Below are 14,945 nucleotides of genomic sequence, written 5' to 3'. Positions count from 1 at the left end.
ACTTCAGATCATCAGAAAAGCCCTTTCTGAGGAAAAACATGTCTCAACAAAAACATCAGCTGCGGATCTTGTGACAGAAACAGATCACCTTGTGGAAGATTTAATTATTTCTGAGCTGCAGAAGCAGTTTCCTTCACACAGGTAGGTGTATCCCTCAGGGAAACACCCCAGCATGGTGACACATTCACAGAGAAGGCTCAGGACTACATGCTGGTCGATGGCAGTAGACAAACCAGGAAGCCTCCCGGTCTGCCCCCCAGTATTGCGATTGTGTGGCTGACAAACTGACCCTCGTTACTCTCTTCACCATCACCTTGACACCCTCACGTCCATACATCACCTCAGAGTCCTGAAAAGGCTTCACTTTCCACATGTGTGCTCAGAGGAGGCGCCCTGCTTCCCTCTGCAAACCCACTCAGTCTAATTCTGGAGTGTCTTGGAGCAGAAGTGTTCCCTGGCAGGCGGAGTCTGCTCAGTGGCCCCACACAGACTCTCCCCAAGAAGGACGTGACCCCACAGGTGCCATCAGCTGTGCGGGCAGAGACCCCCAGCCTGATGGTGCCCTTTGCCAGGCCAAAGCATGTGGCAGGGAAGGCCATTCCTTCCAGGAAGGCTCTTGTGAGAACCCTACCATCATCTTTAGAGCAGAAGTTCTTAACCTTTTGGGAGTCACCACGTGAAGAATCCAATGTAAGCTATTCATCTTTCCCTCAGAAAAATGCAAATTTTATACAGCATTTTGCATCTAGTTCCAAAGGAGCCATAGATCCCAGGGGAATACTCCTGGAGCTCTGGGGGGCCCCTCCTGTACTCCCAGAGTTCTGCAGAACAATTTGAAAACCATGCCATGGATTCGAGGGGTTTCTATCCTCCACTATGGAGAATCGCTAAAACTGGAATACCAGTTAGTGGATTTCTGGTGTACGTTTCTGGGCTAACATTCAGATCCCATGTTTGTATGGATTTACATGGCAGAAACATGTGAGGTGGTCTCCCTCAGCATCCATCTAACACAGAATCGAGCAATACATTTTTTCCTGTGAATGATTAAACAAAGGAAAGAACAAGCCAGTGCTCAAACTTCCATTTTTCCTGTTGTTTCTTCCCAACTAGTTAGGTTATCTCAGGGTCACCTGTACTCCCTTGGAAATTCTCTCTGCCAGTTGTTAATGTTTATTCTGTTTTGTTGACAATTTTTGTGTTTGAGCATCTGTTCCTTCCTGTTCCCTTATTCAGTGTGAAGTCAGCATCCCTCACATGTTTTAATGCCTATAAGCTTATAAGCTCTAAAATGCATATGATTTCTTAACTTTTAAAATCTAAATTAAGTGGCAATGCCAAAAGAATTATATGGATTGCTTTTATTCTTTGAAAGGGAAAAAGCTGCAGTAACCAGCCAGCTGTTCCTGTTTGAGGAACTATTTTGGTACTTGAGGTTTCTGTGGTATTGGTCCAGGTGGCTGTGACAGAAATGAGGGCTGGCCCAGCTATGTGAAGTCTTGGTGAAGGCCTCAAGGTCACTGCAAGACTAGGCATAATGGTATTACCAGGGCGTCTGGCGTTTTTCAGTCAGATTACTCTGATGGGCGAATTCTGAAATTGCATACCTATTGTACATGTTCACAGCAGTTGCTAGGGGTTTGGACCCACTGTTGTCAATATGGGGTGTGGATTCCATTTGTACAAGGCAAATTTAATATTCATTGCTGTATATCCCAGGATAAAAGTCAGTGTGTTATATGGGTAATCAAAGCCTCCCTCTTCACCCTATAGCCTCAGAGTCATCAGGGGACCACCAGGTTCCAAAGCCTCTTTGGAAAACCATTAACCCAGAGCAGTGGACCCTGCCTAGAGTGTGTGTATGGCTTGCCTGGGAGCTTCTCTAACCTGCTGATGCCAGGCCTCCATCTGTGAAAAAGCCCTGGGGGATGGTGAGCACCCCCCAAACCAGGAATCAGCGATTCAGAGCAGCGGTTCCTAAACTGCAGTCCACAAGCTAGTACCGGCCGTTCCATGAGGAACAAGACGTGACTGCCCCAATGGTCAGCCCTCAGCTCTTTGCCACCACTTCCTTCTCAGAGCTGAGGGCAGTGCTGGGATACAGGTGAAGGTTGTCCATCACTGCACCTACTCTCTGCTCAGTTTGCCTGGAAAATGTAGATAGATGTAGTCATTTTTCAATATCTATGTCAAGTTTGGTTTTTTGCCAATGACTAAGATTTAAAAGAAAGTATCAGAATTTGGGGATGTTTAATTTTATTTTAGATTATAGACAAATTGATAAATTTGTGATGAGAAAAAAATTGCATACATATTATAAAATAGTATGTTGTAGTTTTTTGCACAGAGTATTTAAATATATCCCTTAAACAATGAGTTAGCATAAGGTTGCCTGTTATCCTTTCTTAGGAAGTTCTTTCTTCCATTCTGAGCTTATGCTATCCCCCTCTTTTAGTCATTCATGAGACAATATTAAAGGTATATTGCAACTGTTTTGTTTTGAATAAAATGAGAAACAACCTGATGTAGCCTCCCTGGTTGTATTATTTTATTTCACTCATTCGTGAAAGCCAAAGTCTGGGTCCCCAATCTGGAAGACAGGAGTAGACTCAATCAAAGAATAGTCAGGTTTAAACCTGCTCTTGCCTCAGCTTTGGCAAATCATTCCACTCCTCAGGGTCTCAGTCTCCTCACCTAGGAATGAGGCCTGACCAAGGTCATCTGTGCAGTTCCAGCCCCGATGCTGACACACGGTGGTAAAGAGAGGAAGTGAGCAGCAGACCAAGTAGAGGTTTTGACAGGCAGTCTTTGCAGCACGGCGCCAACATCGCCCACATTACCATCTGGGCCTGCCTTTGCTGGCACCTAAACCTGTTTTCAGTTGATTGTTTTGAGTTAGATCCTAGTTTATTGATTGAAAATATTCAGTAGCATCACTGCACCATACTTAAACACACTGCGCTCTTGTCCCTTTTCTCTGGATGGCACAACAAAGGGAGGAGGATGGCAGCTTAAGTGCTCAGTGTACTCATCTGCCTCCCCTGCCCACCGCTGGGCCCCCTTTCGTGGGACATGGCCTCGTCCATCATGATCACCCCCATGCCCTGCAGTGGGCCCTGGATTTGGAAAAAATATATTCCTGGCCACCACTAGCTAGATGCTTGCTTTTCATCATTTTCCCATGTCATTGGGCAGCAGAACCTGCTGCAGTGCTGGCAGGAGCCAGGCTGTGGCTTGAGAAGATGAGGCCTAGGAACATTAATTGGCTCCCATTTGGACTGAAGGGTGATCCTGACCTTGTCACAGAGTAAACAAACTAGACAGGAGCAAAAGACCCAGATCCACTTGGCCATTGTAAGGGGGGCCTGTTATAACTATTAGAAAAAAAAAGTTAAATTACATGGCAGTATGTATCATTCTAATTTTTTACTAAGCTTTGAACCTTACCCAGTTGCTTTTTCCTCTTGTACATTAGATAGACTTAGGAAATGGCCTTGAGCTCTCTAAATTTAATCACATGTATTTTTTTTCTACTTTTGTGTGTTCCAATGCTTTTATTAAGGTTGCCATTATTTCACATTTCTATCTGTCCAAGTTGATGTCACCACCTCTCTGAGGAGATCTGAGGAATGTTCTCTCCATTCTGTAGGTACTAGCTTCCAAAGAAAGCTGGGTTTCGGTGAATAGAAACTGCACTCCTCCCCACATAGCAGGGAGGCACTTTGGGTGACTCAATAGAGTGGACGCAGTCCAAGGCCCTACCTCAAAGTACTGGCTGCAGGATGAGGCAGTTGGGAAGGGATGATGCTCCTTCCATCTCCCTTCACTGGGGTGGCAGATGAGAGGAGAAGGCTTGGGTGCGAGTAATCAACCAGTGAAAAAGCCAGCCCAGGGCTCAGTGTGGTTATTTCGAGTGATGCCCGTCAGAAACACTGCAGAACGAAAGCTGTGCCAACAGAGGCACTGTGAGTGCCGCCGCAGAGCAGGCTGCCTGGTGAGCCCCCAGCTCCTGCCCCCAGGTTATGCCCCACATGGTCCGCTAACGAGCAACAGAGACCTCACAAACCTGCAGGTCCTAAGCCACCAGCAGTGTGGCCAGTGGGTGGCCTCTGTCCTGCAGGCTGCGCTCTTTGATACATGTGTTTGATGTCTATCCTGCACAGAGGCTCTCTCCCATCCCTGGAGACCCCCACAGCTTCCCTTTAACTCTGGTAAGTGCTAGCTTCCCACCCAGAGTCAGGCTTAAAAGGGAAGAGAATTGTACATTCCTCCTCAGCTTCCTGAGAGCTTATCTTTGTATGGGAGTCATTTCCATTCCCATCCTGACCTTAGTAGTGTCTTCTCATTGCTTTATTGACCTTGTGCTCGATTTATGCTTTGGCATTTTGTCCTTAAACATGTTTTTAGGACATGAACACATACTTGCAAACCATTGCAGGGGAGGAAAATCATGTAGCTATAGAAGAAGGCATTGAAAACAGATTTAATTCCTTAAGCCTTTGGCTAAGAAAATTGGCAGAGCTAATGCTTGGTATGGTCAGCAGTGACGTGGAGTGATTTCTTGTGCACACCACAGGTGATTCTGCTGCGGTTGGGAGTTCAGGCTTCACTGTCTGGTTGCACCCTGCACCCTGGCTGCCCTGACTCTGAGTCTTCCACCGACCCATTTGTTCCATCTAGACTTGCCTGAGGATGACATGACCCAAATGAATCCAAAATCCCATAGAGGAGGCTGGTGGTAGGGAGGCAGTTCCCAGCAGGAGGAGGCGATAAAGAGCAGACAAAAGCAACTGGCACCCACTGCATCTGGCCAACTCTGGATTGTATGCCTCTAGGTGAATGGTGCTCGATGTGGATCTCAAGTGTCTTGCTCATTGCTCCCTACTCCAGGGTCCTGCCTACTCAGATGTAGGTTTCTTCAGGGAACAGGAGGAGTTCGGGGGAGCAGTGGAAACACCAACCTGAAAATGATATGTGTACACTCATCATTTACACTGACATCTTTCAGATAATCTATCAGATGGAAGGGTCTAGATGAGTGTGTGTACATAGAGACCATGAATGTCATAATCTGTGAGGTAGAAATGATTGGCTGCTCAGAGCAGAGCAGCAGGAGACCAGATGAGTTCCAGTGCATGTGACAGCACTGTATTGACTGACAAGTGACATCAGACTGCAAGGCACTTGTTTGTCCACAGTGCCACAGACAGAAGAGTGATGGCTGTAGAGCTTCCCAAGGTGACAGAAAGGCTGTCTGCTCTGTCCAGAGCTGTCTTCAGACTCTAGATGCAACTAGCAAGACAAAAGAACTGTCTTGTTATTTTTTAATTTTTTACTTAAATTATCTAGACTTGGACAGCTACATGTGGCTCATGGCTCCTGCAGGGCAGAGGAGATATAGATTTCCATGTCCATCTTTTCATTTACAGTATGATGGCAATCTTATATGCAAGTTCATGAAGCCAAATCTTAGGACACAAGGTTCCTCTGGGGACTGAGATTTCCAGCACTTTGAGGCTGAGGGGAGTAGTCTGCCCAGCACTCTGACTTCTCCAGGGGCTGAGCAGCTGCTTGGTGACCACAATTGACAGCACAGCACATGCCCACAGTAGGCATCACTCATTTTTCCTGCTTGGTAAAATGTAGTGTCTTAAGGTCTCCTTTTTCTTTAGTATAGACATGGGCATGGCATGAGAATGCCTCTGCAAGGCCTCATATTCACACATAAAGCAAAGAGGTCCTGGCCACGAGGCAGTGTATGGGGCAGAGGCTCTACCCCTGGTGAGCTGCAGTCTGTAGTGTGCCATTAAGGACATGTACTGGGCACTCTTGTGCACTGAGCCCTATCCTGGAAACGCTTTAGATAGAACATGCTGTCTACTCCCAAGGGCAACTCCAAAGGGTATAAGTGGAGGCCCACTCTGCAGGGGCATCAGCTCTTAGGTGGCAGCTGTGATGCACAAACCAGTGCCCCCATAGCTCTCACTGTGCTATACTGAGCCTGTGTGGATGGTGGGAGAAGGGGAACAAGAGGGGAGAATTAAGGATGCCTTCTTTGTTTTCAGCCTGAGCATCTGGGCACTTGGCAATGCCTTTTTGCTGAGACAGACGTGAATGGAGACAGCTAAGGGTACCCTTTTGTGCAGGTTAATTTGTAGATGTTGGTTGTCTTGTTCAGGTTCCTAACAGGAAATAGAGGGCCTGTGCAACTGAGGACTAATTACAAAGGAGGAAGCTAGGGCCATGACCTACTGGTGGAGCCCCACCTGAGGCTCAGAGCAAGTGGGCTGCATTTCTACATGATGCATGGGCACGGGAGCCTGAATGAGAACGTGCAGCCCACCTCAGAGCTGTAAGGCGAGAGACCAGGCTAGAGAGGGCCTCTAAGGAGAAATGTTGGCTCCTGTGGAACCCATGTGGTAGGCAGATGTAATTGTCCCCTTGTCTGCAATTCTGGGGAGGACTGGCTGGGTACAGATCTGGGAGGTGTTAGCTGTAGGTAACATCTGGCACTGGGCGTCCAGTGAAGCTGTCTGCTCATGGGAGAGCTAAACCAAGTCTTGGGCCCTGCACCCTGGCCAGCTCTCCTTGTGCTCTGTCGTCTTGTCCTTGGCCTTCTGTTCTTCAGTTAAAGTTAAAGCAGAATTTTGCTTTATGTTCTAAAATCTGTTTCCCAGTTCTTCATTCTTTTATTTCCTTGCCCAGCTCGCTCGCACTCCCTGGTGCTTTTCTAAGACTCTTACAAGGAGGTGTCGCTCTGTGTTCTCTAAATGCTGCTGAGTAAGTAGGCTAGCAGAGAGATGGAGAAGCAGGTGGTCTTTAATAGACTGTGCCTCCTGTGACCCCAAGAAATCATAATGAAATCTCATTACTGTGTCTGCTTTGCCTTTGATGGGACCAGAATCAGTTTGAAGCACCTGGCTTGAGATCTTGGCACATTTTCTCAGGCTGAGCTCCTGCCCACCACAGGTTCATTGCAGAGGAGGCTGCGGCTGCTGGGGCCAAGTGTGTGCTCACCTCCAGCCCCACCTGGATTGTGGACCCCATTGATGGCACCTGCAACTTTGTGCACAGGTAAGCATTAGTTCAGGCAGGGCACCCCCGTTCTAGTGCCCAAACTGTTCTCTAAGACTGTCTTTTCCAAAGCAGGAATATGTAAGCAGACATCTAGTAGGTTTCTAGTCTCATTAAAATGGTGGTCAAGTCTCAATATTTTTAAAATAAGGATTTCTGTTTGTGAGATGCTCTCAGAGCTTGTAGTCAATCACTTGTTTAAAAACTACTGTGTTTGTTATGCTTAAAATGTTGGGTTGAATTAAGAAGGACCCTTTCAGGAGGACCCCTGGAGAAATAAGCAGTTATTAAAAAAAAAAGAAAAGTGTGTGTGGTCCGGCAGCCTCAGGAGAACGAGGTATAGACAGCAGCCCCTGAGGGGTGATGTTCCGGAGCCTCCGTGAATGGGTGTGAACCTTATGTCCCCATGAGATGGGGTGAGGAGCCCAGAAGCAGCTGGCTAGATTAATCTGACCGACAAATAAAAGCCAAAAGGCAGTGGTTTTGGGGAAGTCTGAGAGGTTTTTGGGGGACGGGAAGCGAGCTGCCGAGCTCGGGAGGTGACAGGGTTGTGGCCTCAGCCCCAGTTGCTCTGAGTAGTTGTGGGGGAGCATCGGAGCTGCTCAAGGACCCAAGCGAAAGTGACGTGCTGTCCACAGAGGGTGGTTCTCTGCAGTGAGCACATGTAGGGCTGCCTGGAGAGCCAGTTGGCACAGGTTCCTGGCCCTTCCTCAGGCTCGCATGCATTAGGTTGGGTGAGCCCAGCATCTACATCCTCGAGCTCACAGGCAAGGCCAGCACTGGGTTGACTGGGAACCACTCCATATCCTTGCTTCATGTGAGGGGTGGGAGCACAGCCCGGCTGGAGGGTCTTCACTCTGGCTCTGTCCTTCATGTTTCCCTCAAGAAAACTGTGTAAAGTAACCCCATGCGTCGTGTTAATCATCACCCTTTCTTAATGTGGGTCTCCTTGAGAATTCAGTCTGTCGTTGGTCATACAGGTGGACCTTTTGAGGCAGTGGAGTAGTATCATCTGGTGACAACAGTGTCACCAGACTATAATTTTAACTTAAGTGTGACATCCCCCTCAGGTATGCCTCGCTGCATGGAACCCCTGTTCGCCTGTCTTGCTGGTCATTCCAGTGTGCTGGTAATGGGGACAGGGTGGGCTGAGCCCTGCCATGTGATGCAGGCCTCATGTCCACCTGAAGGCCTTTTGTGGGCCCCAGCGGCCCCAGGGCCGATGGGAATGTGGGGCCAGCGAGATGACTTAGGAAGAAGTGTCACTTGGACAGCGTGTCTAGCGCAGACCCACACAGCCCAGAAGCCACCGTGGGGCCACAGCCATGGTGCCTCTCGTGGCCTAAAGGCCCCAATGCCCTGGCTGCTATAGCTCAGCTAGGGACAAGGCCTGCTCATTCTGCACCCCACAACGTCAGGACTGACGCAGGCAGGAAGGAGCTCTTTTGAGAGCTGGAAGGGGGTGAACCAGGGGGCGTGCCTTCCTGGTGCCAAGAAGCAAGGTAACGGAGAGCGTGGCCACAGCCAGGTCAGGCTCAGCCCTGGGCCCAGTGTTCTAGCTTTCCCGTGAGTTAGATGTACCCAGTTTTCTTGGTTCCTGCTTGATGAAGCTCTGAAGATCTTCACAGAAAGGAGAGATTATTTTGAAGATTTAGAACAGCAACAGTGAATCACAAATTAAAACTGCAGGCAAACTGCAACATTACAACCCACCTCCAGCGGGTGGCAGTGACCCCCATTTGCTTTTGGCTGGCTGGATGCTCACACCGGAGAGAGTGAAGAGGGATGTCATTGTCGCAGGACCTGGGCTCTGGGTGGAGGCTGTAGCCTGGGGTCTGCGATGTCGCCTCCTGGGGGCCTCTCCTTACCCTGTGTAGGCCGTAGGTGTGGCCTGTTTGGAGGTCTCTGCTGTCCCCTTAGGTCTCTGAGAACCAGAGTGCACATGATTAAAGTCTCTCACAATTGGGTACTCAATGGGCATTATCAAACTATATCAATCTTTCGTGACTTTAGAATGCTGTTCTCTTTCAAGGTCACCTATCTTACAACGCGGTCAGCTAAGCCTGTTTGTCTTGGAATCAGTTAGTGAAATTGTGGGAAATAGTTTAAAAAAAACAAACACACCCACACTGTATAAACGTCCTTCTGTGCCCCAAGTACCATTGCTGCAGAGGCACACAGAGGCCCCTGAGAGTTCACATGTTGGTTTGTGTGAGACCATTTATGTTTTAGCATGTCAACCATTCTGTTTTCCTTTGCAGGTTTCCAACCGTGGCAGTAAGCATTGGATTTGCCGTGAACCAAGAGGTGTGTTGTGGGTGGGCCCCCAGCTGGCAAGCCCAAGCCCTTGGGTTTCATTTTGTCATCTTCCTTCTCGATTTACACCACTGCACTCCTGTTTTTCTCTTTGTCATGTACCTCAACCATGATTAGTAAATACAAGCATGTGTTTTTCCAATGCAAAAAAGTAAACAAATAGAAACTGATTTTGGGGTATCTAGGCCTGGGATTCCCTGTGGTGGCTGACCCCCTTTTCCACCATGCCCTCTGTGCGATGCTGCTGTGGAAGGCGTGAAAAGGATAGTTCTGAGCAAGTTAGTCTCCATCTGACCCCTGGGGCATGTGATCAAGTCACACACAAAAGAAAGTCCTATTTTTGGAGGACATTGTTAATCCCAATATTCTATTAATTCTTCATCTTCGTCTAGCTATTAGTATGAGAATATGGCTGTTTCAGAGTTCCCATGGACCTTTAGAACTAAATAACATCATGGGATCTGCACAAAAGGCATGGGACCCAGGCTTAAACTTTTTAAATCAATGTAAGCAATAACACTTAGGAAAAGCCCCAATTTCTTTGTAGTTACTGCTATTAAATTTAAGTAGGACTGGGGCTCAGTGTTTTTCAAAAGCAGCTCTCCATTCGAATACTGTTTTCTCATCTTAGTCCTCAGTGTTAGTATGGATCCCAGCATGGAAACTGAAAGAAGTTTATGACTGTGTTAAAGTACTTCAGTTGAAGATAAGCAAGAATTATAATATTGAAATCTGGTTAAGGAGTTATTTTATTAATTTGTTTCTCTGTTAAATGTTGTCACTGAGCATTAAGCCCAGTGGGTGATGCTCATAACTGCTTGTCAGTAAGTGGGGGGCCAAAACGCAGCAAGCCTGCAAATTTGCTGACTGGTGAGGCCCTAAGCCCATGACTGGTTGGCGTGTGTGGCTGTGCACAGGTGGCCTGGCCTTGTGGTGAGAGCCCCTGGTCAGGGAGCATCCCACCCTCCTGCCAGCAAAGGCCTCCAGGCTGCCTACCACCCCACCCCAGGTGCTCAGAGCCCAGCCCCGTTCTGGCAGACCCTGATTTGGGAAGCCCTTTAAAGTCAGTCTGACAGGAAGGAGGAGGATGGTTAGACATTGCTGGGAGGCTGTAGGCTATCCATAGGCTGACTGAATGGTCTTCCCCAGATATAAGCCATTTTCCTACAGGTCAGAGTGTCCATTCCACTGTGGCTGAGCCAGCCAAGACTTTCCTGAGGCTTTTGGCCTGTGTCTCTCTTCACTTCCCAGAGGGATTAGCATTTGGCCAGCCCCCAGACCAAGCACACCTGCTGTCCTTAGGGGGAAGCTGGTGGAGGAAAGGAACAAGAGTGGGTGTGAGGGAGCATTTCTTCCATACTCACCTCTTCTTTTCACTGCTTCTTACTGGGAGTCTGTTGTCTGAGGCCTTTTGACACTTGCTTGATGTGGTGTGGCTGCTACAAGCACCCTGCCTGCTCAGGAGTGCGCCCCACTTTGGTGGATCAATTCCTGCTTCCTGGAGTTGCCCTTGGGCTCTGTGATTCTGCCGGCTTTGCAGATGCATTCTGAATTCTTCACATGCCAGCAGTGTTGAGGGTTTCTGGTGGGGTTTGATTAGAGTAGCCTTTTTTCCTCCCAGAAAAAAGAGGCTTTTCTAAAGAATTAAGCTTTATCCAATATGGCAGTTCCTCAAAAAACTAAAAATAGAAATACCATTTGACCCAGGAATTCCACTTCTAGGAATTTACCCAAAGAAAACAAGATCCTGATCCAAAAAAGACATACTCACCCCTATGTTTATTGCTGCACTATTTACAATAGCCAAGATATGGAAGCAACCTAATGGTCCATCAATAGATGAATGGATAAAGAAGATGTCATACATAGACACAATAGAATATTATTCAGCCATAAAAAGAAAAGAAATCCTCCCATTTGCAACAACTGGATGGGTCTAGAGGGTATTATGCTCAGTGAAATAAGCCAGGCGGAGAAAGACAAATACCAGATGATGTCACTCATTCGTGGAGTATAAAAGCAAAGCAAAACAGAAGGAACAAAATAGGAGTAGACTCATAGACACTGAGAAAGAACTAGTGGTTATCAAAAGGGAGGGGCGGATGGGGGTATGGGGAAGGAGAAGGGGATTGAGGGGCACAATGATTCACAGTCACAATATAGGTTTTCATGGGGACAGTGGTAGAGCATGGACAATACAGTTAATGACTCTGTAACTTTTTACTACATTGATGGACAGTGACCTCACTGGGGTTGGGGGTGAAGGCTTGATAATATGGGAGAATGTTGAACCACTGTGTTATATATTTGAAACCATCATAACATTGTATATCAGTGATACTTTAATTAAAAAAAAGAATTTAGCTTTTTCAATAACCTTTCTTTATGAATGCTTGACAATGATGTTAATTTTTAATACAGCTTTATTAGTTTTAGTATGTTTAAGAATGGTTGTTTTAAAAAAGAAAGTTTGCTTTCATGTCTAGGTCTAGTTTTGAATCTGACACTAATTGTTTTTAGTCCCCTTTTGGAAGGTAGTTTCTATTCCACCATCACAGCATTAGTTTGTAACACCTAGAATGCATTAGCTTTTGAATGACTGTGTTATTTTCTGTGTCAACAACAAGTGAACCACATTTGCTTTCTGTCCTGTCCCCACATCCCACAGCTGGAGTTTGGAGTGATTTACCACTGCACAGAAGAGCGGCTGTACACGGGCCGGAGGGGCCGGGGAGCCTTCTGCAATGGCCAGCGACTCCGGGTCTCCAGGGAGACAGGTGGGGCTTTACGGCTCATCTCAGATCCCTCCAATTTGAGACATGTGAATCAAAAATGCCAAAAATCCCCATCCTGTGAGATGGCAGTAGAAATCTGCTGAGGGTTCAGTTTCTTCAGGGACATTATGTCCCTGATGAACTGGAAGTCAAACCAGTTCTGTATCTTAATGTTTTTATGAATGTGGCCAGGAGCTTTAAATAGTCTTGTTCTATTTACACTCACATCTTTCATCTTTAGTGCTAAAAGAAATCAGTCACCACGTATGATATGATCTCTAGTGGGAATGGTGCGCAGTATGAGGCCAAGGGCAGAGTCAGAAGGATGCTCCAGCTCTCAGAGTGTTCAGGAAAATGTCTATCATCCTGATGTCACCCAGATGGTGTCCCCAGGGTACAGTCCATGGCTCCCTGGATGGGGATAATTGCGGTTGGCTTCAATTTCTGTGAGAAGACAGATGGCATAGGAATGAGTCATGTAAACAAGTGATGTTTTCATACACCACAGATGTACCACTGTCATCGTTATTCCTAAAACAGAACCTCAAGGCCATCCAGTAGCTTTTATAAGGGGGTTGAGGTTGCACTCAAACTGTGTGTCACCACATGTCATTAACATGCAAGGTTAGGTTTTTCACTGACTCTTCTTGGCCTTTCCTCCACACTGATTAAACTAGTAATGTTTTATCACACTGTAGGACTCGTGCTGTAGGGGACAGAGAAGTGCAAGACAGAAATAAAAGAGCCACAGACTAGAAGCAGCTGGACTAGGAAAAGACTAAAACCCCCTAATGTCCACTGAGGAGGCAGAAGCACAGTGCTAGCTGCTCACCTGCCTGTTGCTGCAGCGGGCGTCACAAAGGGTCCTCCCAGGGCTGCGGCCTGCAGTGCCAGCACCTCCTGCTGAGCTCCTACCACCTGCCTTCCTCCCTCCATTCCCATTTCCAGCCTTTCATTTAAAACCCTTTCCTGGCTGGCACCCTTTCTTCATTGTCTCTATTTATTCTGCCTCTTCTTCCTCCCTGGGCAGCACCCGTGTGCCTAGATGGCCTCAGAGACAATGAGAATGAGGTGTGTCGCTGCTCCTTATCCATTGAGAACAGGCTCCCAGCCGAGACCCCGGGGCCCTGGGTTCCTGGAGCTGGCAGCCTGCCTGACCTCCAGGACACTGAGAAGGTGCGCTCTGAGGCTGTGAGAGTCAGGAGCACCCCAGGCTGAGGGGAAGGGGCAAGGGTCACTGCAGGCTGAGGGGAAGAGGCTTCAGACAGAGGTGGGACCAGCAGGACCAGTTACTGCTTCTGAGTCCTAGAGAGATTCCAGAACAGTTCCTGCCCCGCCCCTTTTCTCCCTCTCCCAGAAATGTTTTTTTTTTTTTTTTTTTTCCCAAGATTTTATTAAGAAAATTTTCAAAAAGATAGCAAAACTAAGAGTTGTTCAGTGACCACTCATACTCACTACCTAGATCCTCCCATTAGCAGTGTACTGTACTACCTTTATCACATAGTTGTCTAAGTGGATATAGTTGGGGTTTTTTTTGTTTTTTTTTTGTTTTTTTTTTTGAGAGGGCATCTCTCATATTTATTGATCAAATGGTTGTTAACAACAATAAAATTCAGTATAGGGGGGTCAATGCTCAATGTACAATCATTAATCCATCTCAAGCCTAATTCTCGTCAGTCTCCAATCTTCTGAAGCATAACGAACAAGTTCTTACATGGTGAACGAATTCTTACAGAGTGAATAAATTCTTACATGGTGAACAGTACAAGGGCATTCATCACAGAAACTTTCGGTTTTGATCATGCAATATGACCTATAAACCATCAGGTCAAATATGAATATTCATTTGATTTTTGTACTTGATTTATATGTTGATCCCACATTTCTCCTATTATTATTATTATTTTTATTTTTAATAAAATGCTGAAGTGGTAGGTAGATGCAAGATAAAGGTAGAAAACATAGTTTAGTGCTGTAAGAAGGCAAATGTAGATGATCAGATGATCAGGTGTGTGCCTATGGACTAAGTATTAATCCAGGCTAGACAAGGGCAGCAAGACATCCACGGATGCAGAAGATTTCTCTCAAAGCAGGGGGGGGGAGGTTCTGAGCCTCACCTCTGTTGATCCCCAAATTCTCACCTGATGGCCCCCCTGCGACTGTGCCTGTCTTAGGTTGTTCCTCCCTTGAGGAATCTTACCCGTCTCTGGCTAACCAGTCATCTTCCGGGGCCATACAGGGAAATGTAAAGTTGGTAAGTGAGAGAGAAGCCATATTGTTTGCAAAGGTTAGCTTTTTACTTCTTTGCAGATTTATGCCCTGTGGCTTCTATGCCCAGCACTTGTCTCGAGGTACCAGAAATGTTTTTTTTGGCTATGTAAAGTGTCAAGTTAATTGCAACTACACATGCCAAGAGGTAGCCACTCAAGTGCAGTTGTGTAAGTCGGCAGTAAGGAAGCATGTTATTAAACAGGCTGAGATGAACTTTGCCCTATATTTCATTTGACTGTAATACGCAACTATCCACACACACACTGAGCTTCCTGGTGAGCTGGCTGTGTGGCTTTGTCATGCCTCACATCCTCACATCCTCGTGAGGCTCTCAACTATCTGTTTTTTCTAGGCTATTGTTTGTTGGTTCGCTATTATCAGTAATGCTAAACTTAGCTTGTAACCTCTTCTTCCCCCTCTTCAGATATTCCAGTATATGATTAAAAAATGACATCCTTTTACTTTCAGTAACTGCATACAAGGTAACTGGCAAGCTTACTCTGGTAGCCA

At 46.8% G+C, this 14,945-nt stretch overlaps 1 protein-coding gene across 7 annotated transcripts in view; it reads left to right on the top strand.

Annotated features, from left to right (window-relative positions):
* Positions 1-14,945, top strand: part of IMPA2 (inositol monophosphatase 2) — a 116,981-nt gene that overhangs the window by 14,621 nt on the left and 87,415 nt on the right. For all 7 annotated transcript variants that reach the window (XM_073212807.1, XM_037001081.2, XM_073212805.1 and 4 more), the window contains exons 2-5: positions 8-141; positions 6,970-7,074; positions 9,336-9,381; positions 12,059-12,167. In XM_073212807.1, the coding sequence (XP_073068908.1) occupies positions 8-141; positions 6,970-7,074; positions 9,336-9,381; positions 12,059-12,167 (394 nt within the window). The remainder of the gene's footprint in view (positions 1-7; positions 142-6,969; positions 7,075-9,335; positions 9,382-12,058; positions 12,168-14,945) is intronic.

The sequence above is a fragment of the Manis javanica genome, chromosome 9, assembly GCF_040802235.1.
Source record: "Manis javanica isolate MJ-LG chromosome 9, MJ_LKY, whole genome shotgun sequence".
In the NCBI taxonomy this organism is placed as follows: domain Eukaryota; kingdom Metazoa; phylum Chordata; class Mammalia; order Pholidota; family Manidae; genus Manis; species Manis javanica.
This window is presented reverse-complemented; position numbering and strand designations above follow the sequence as displayed.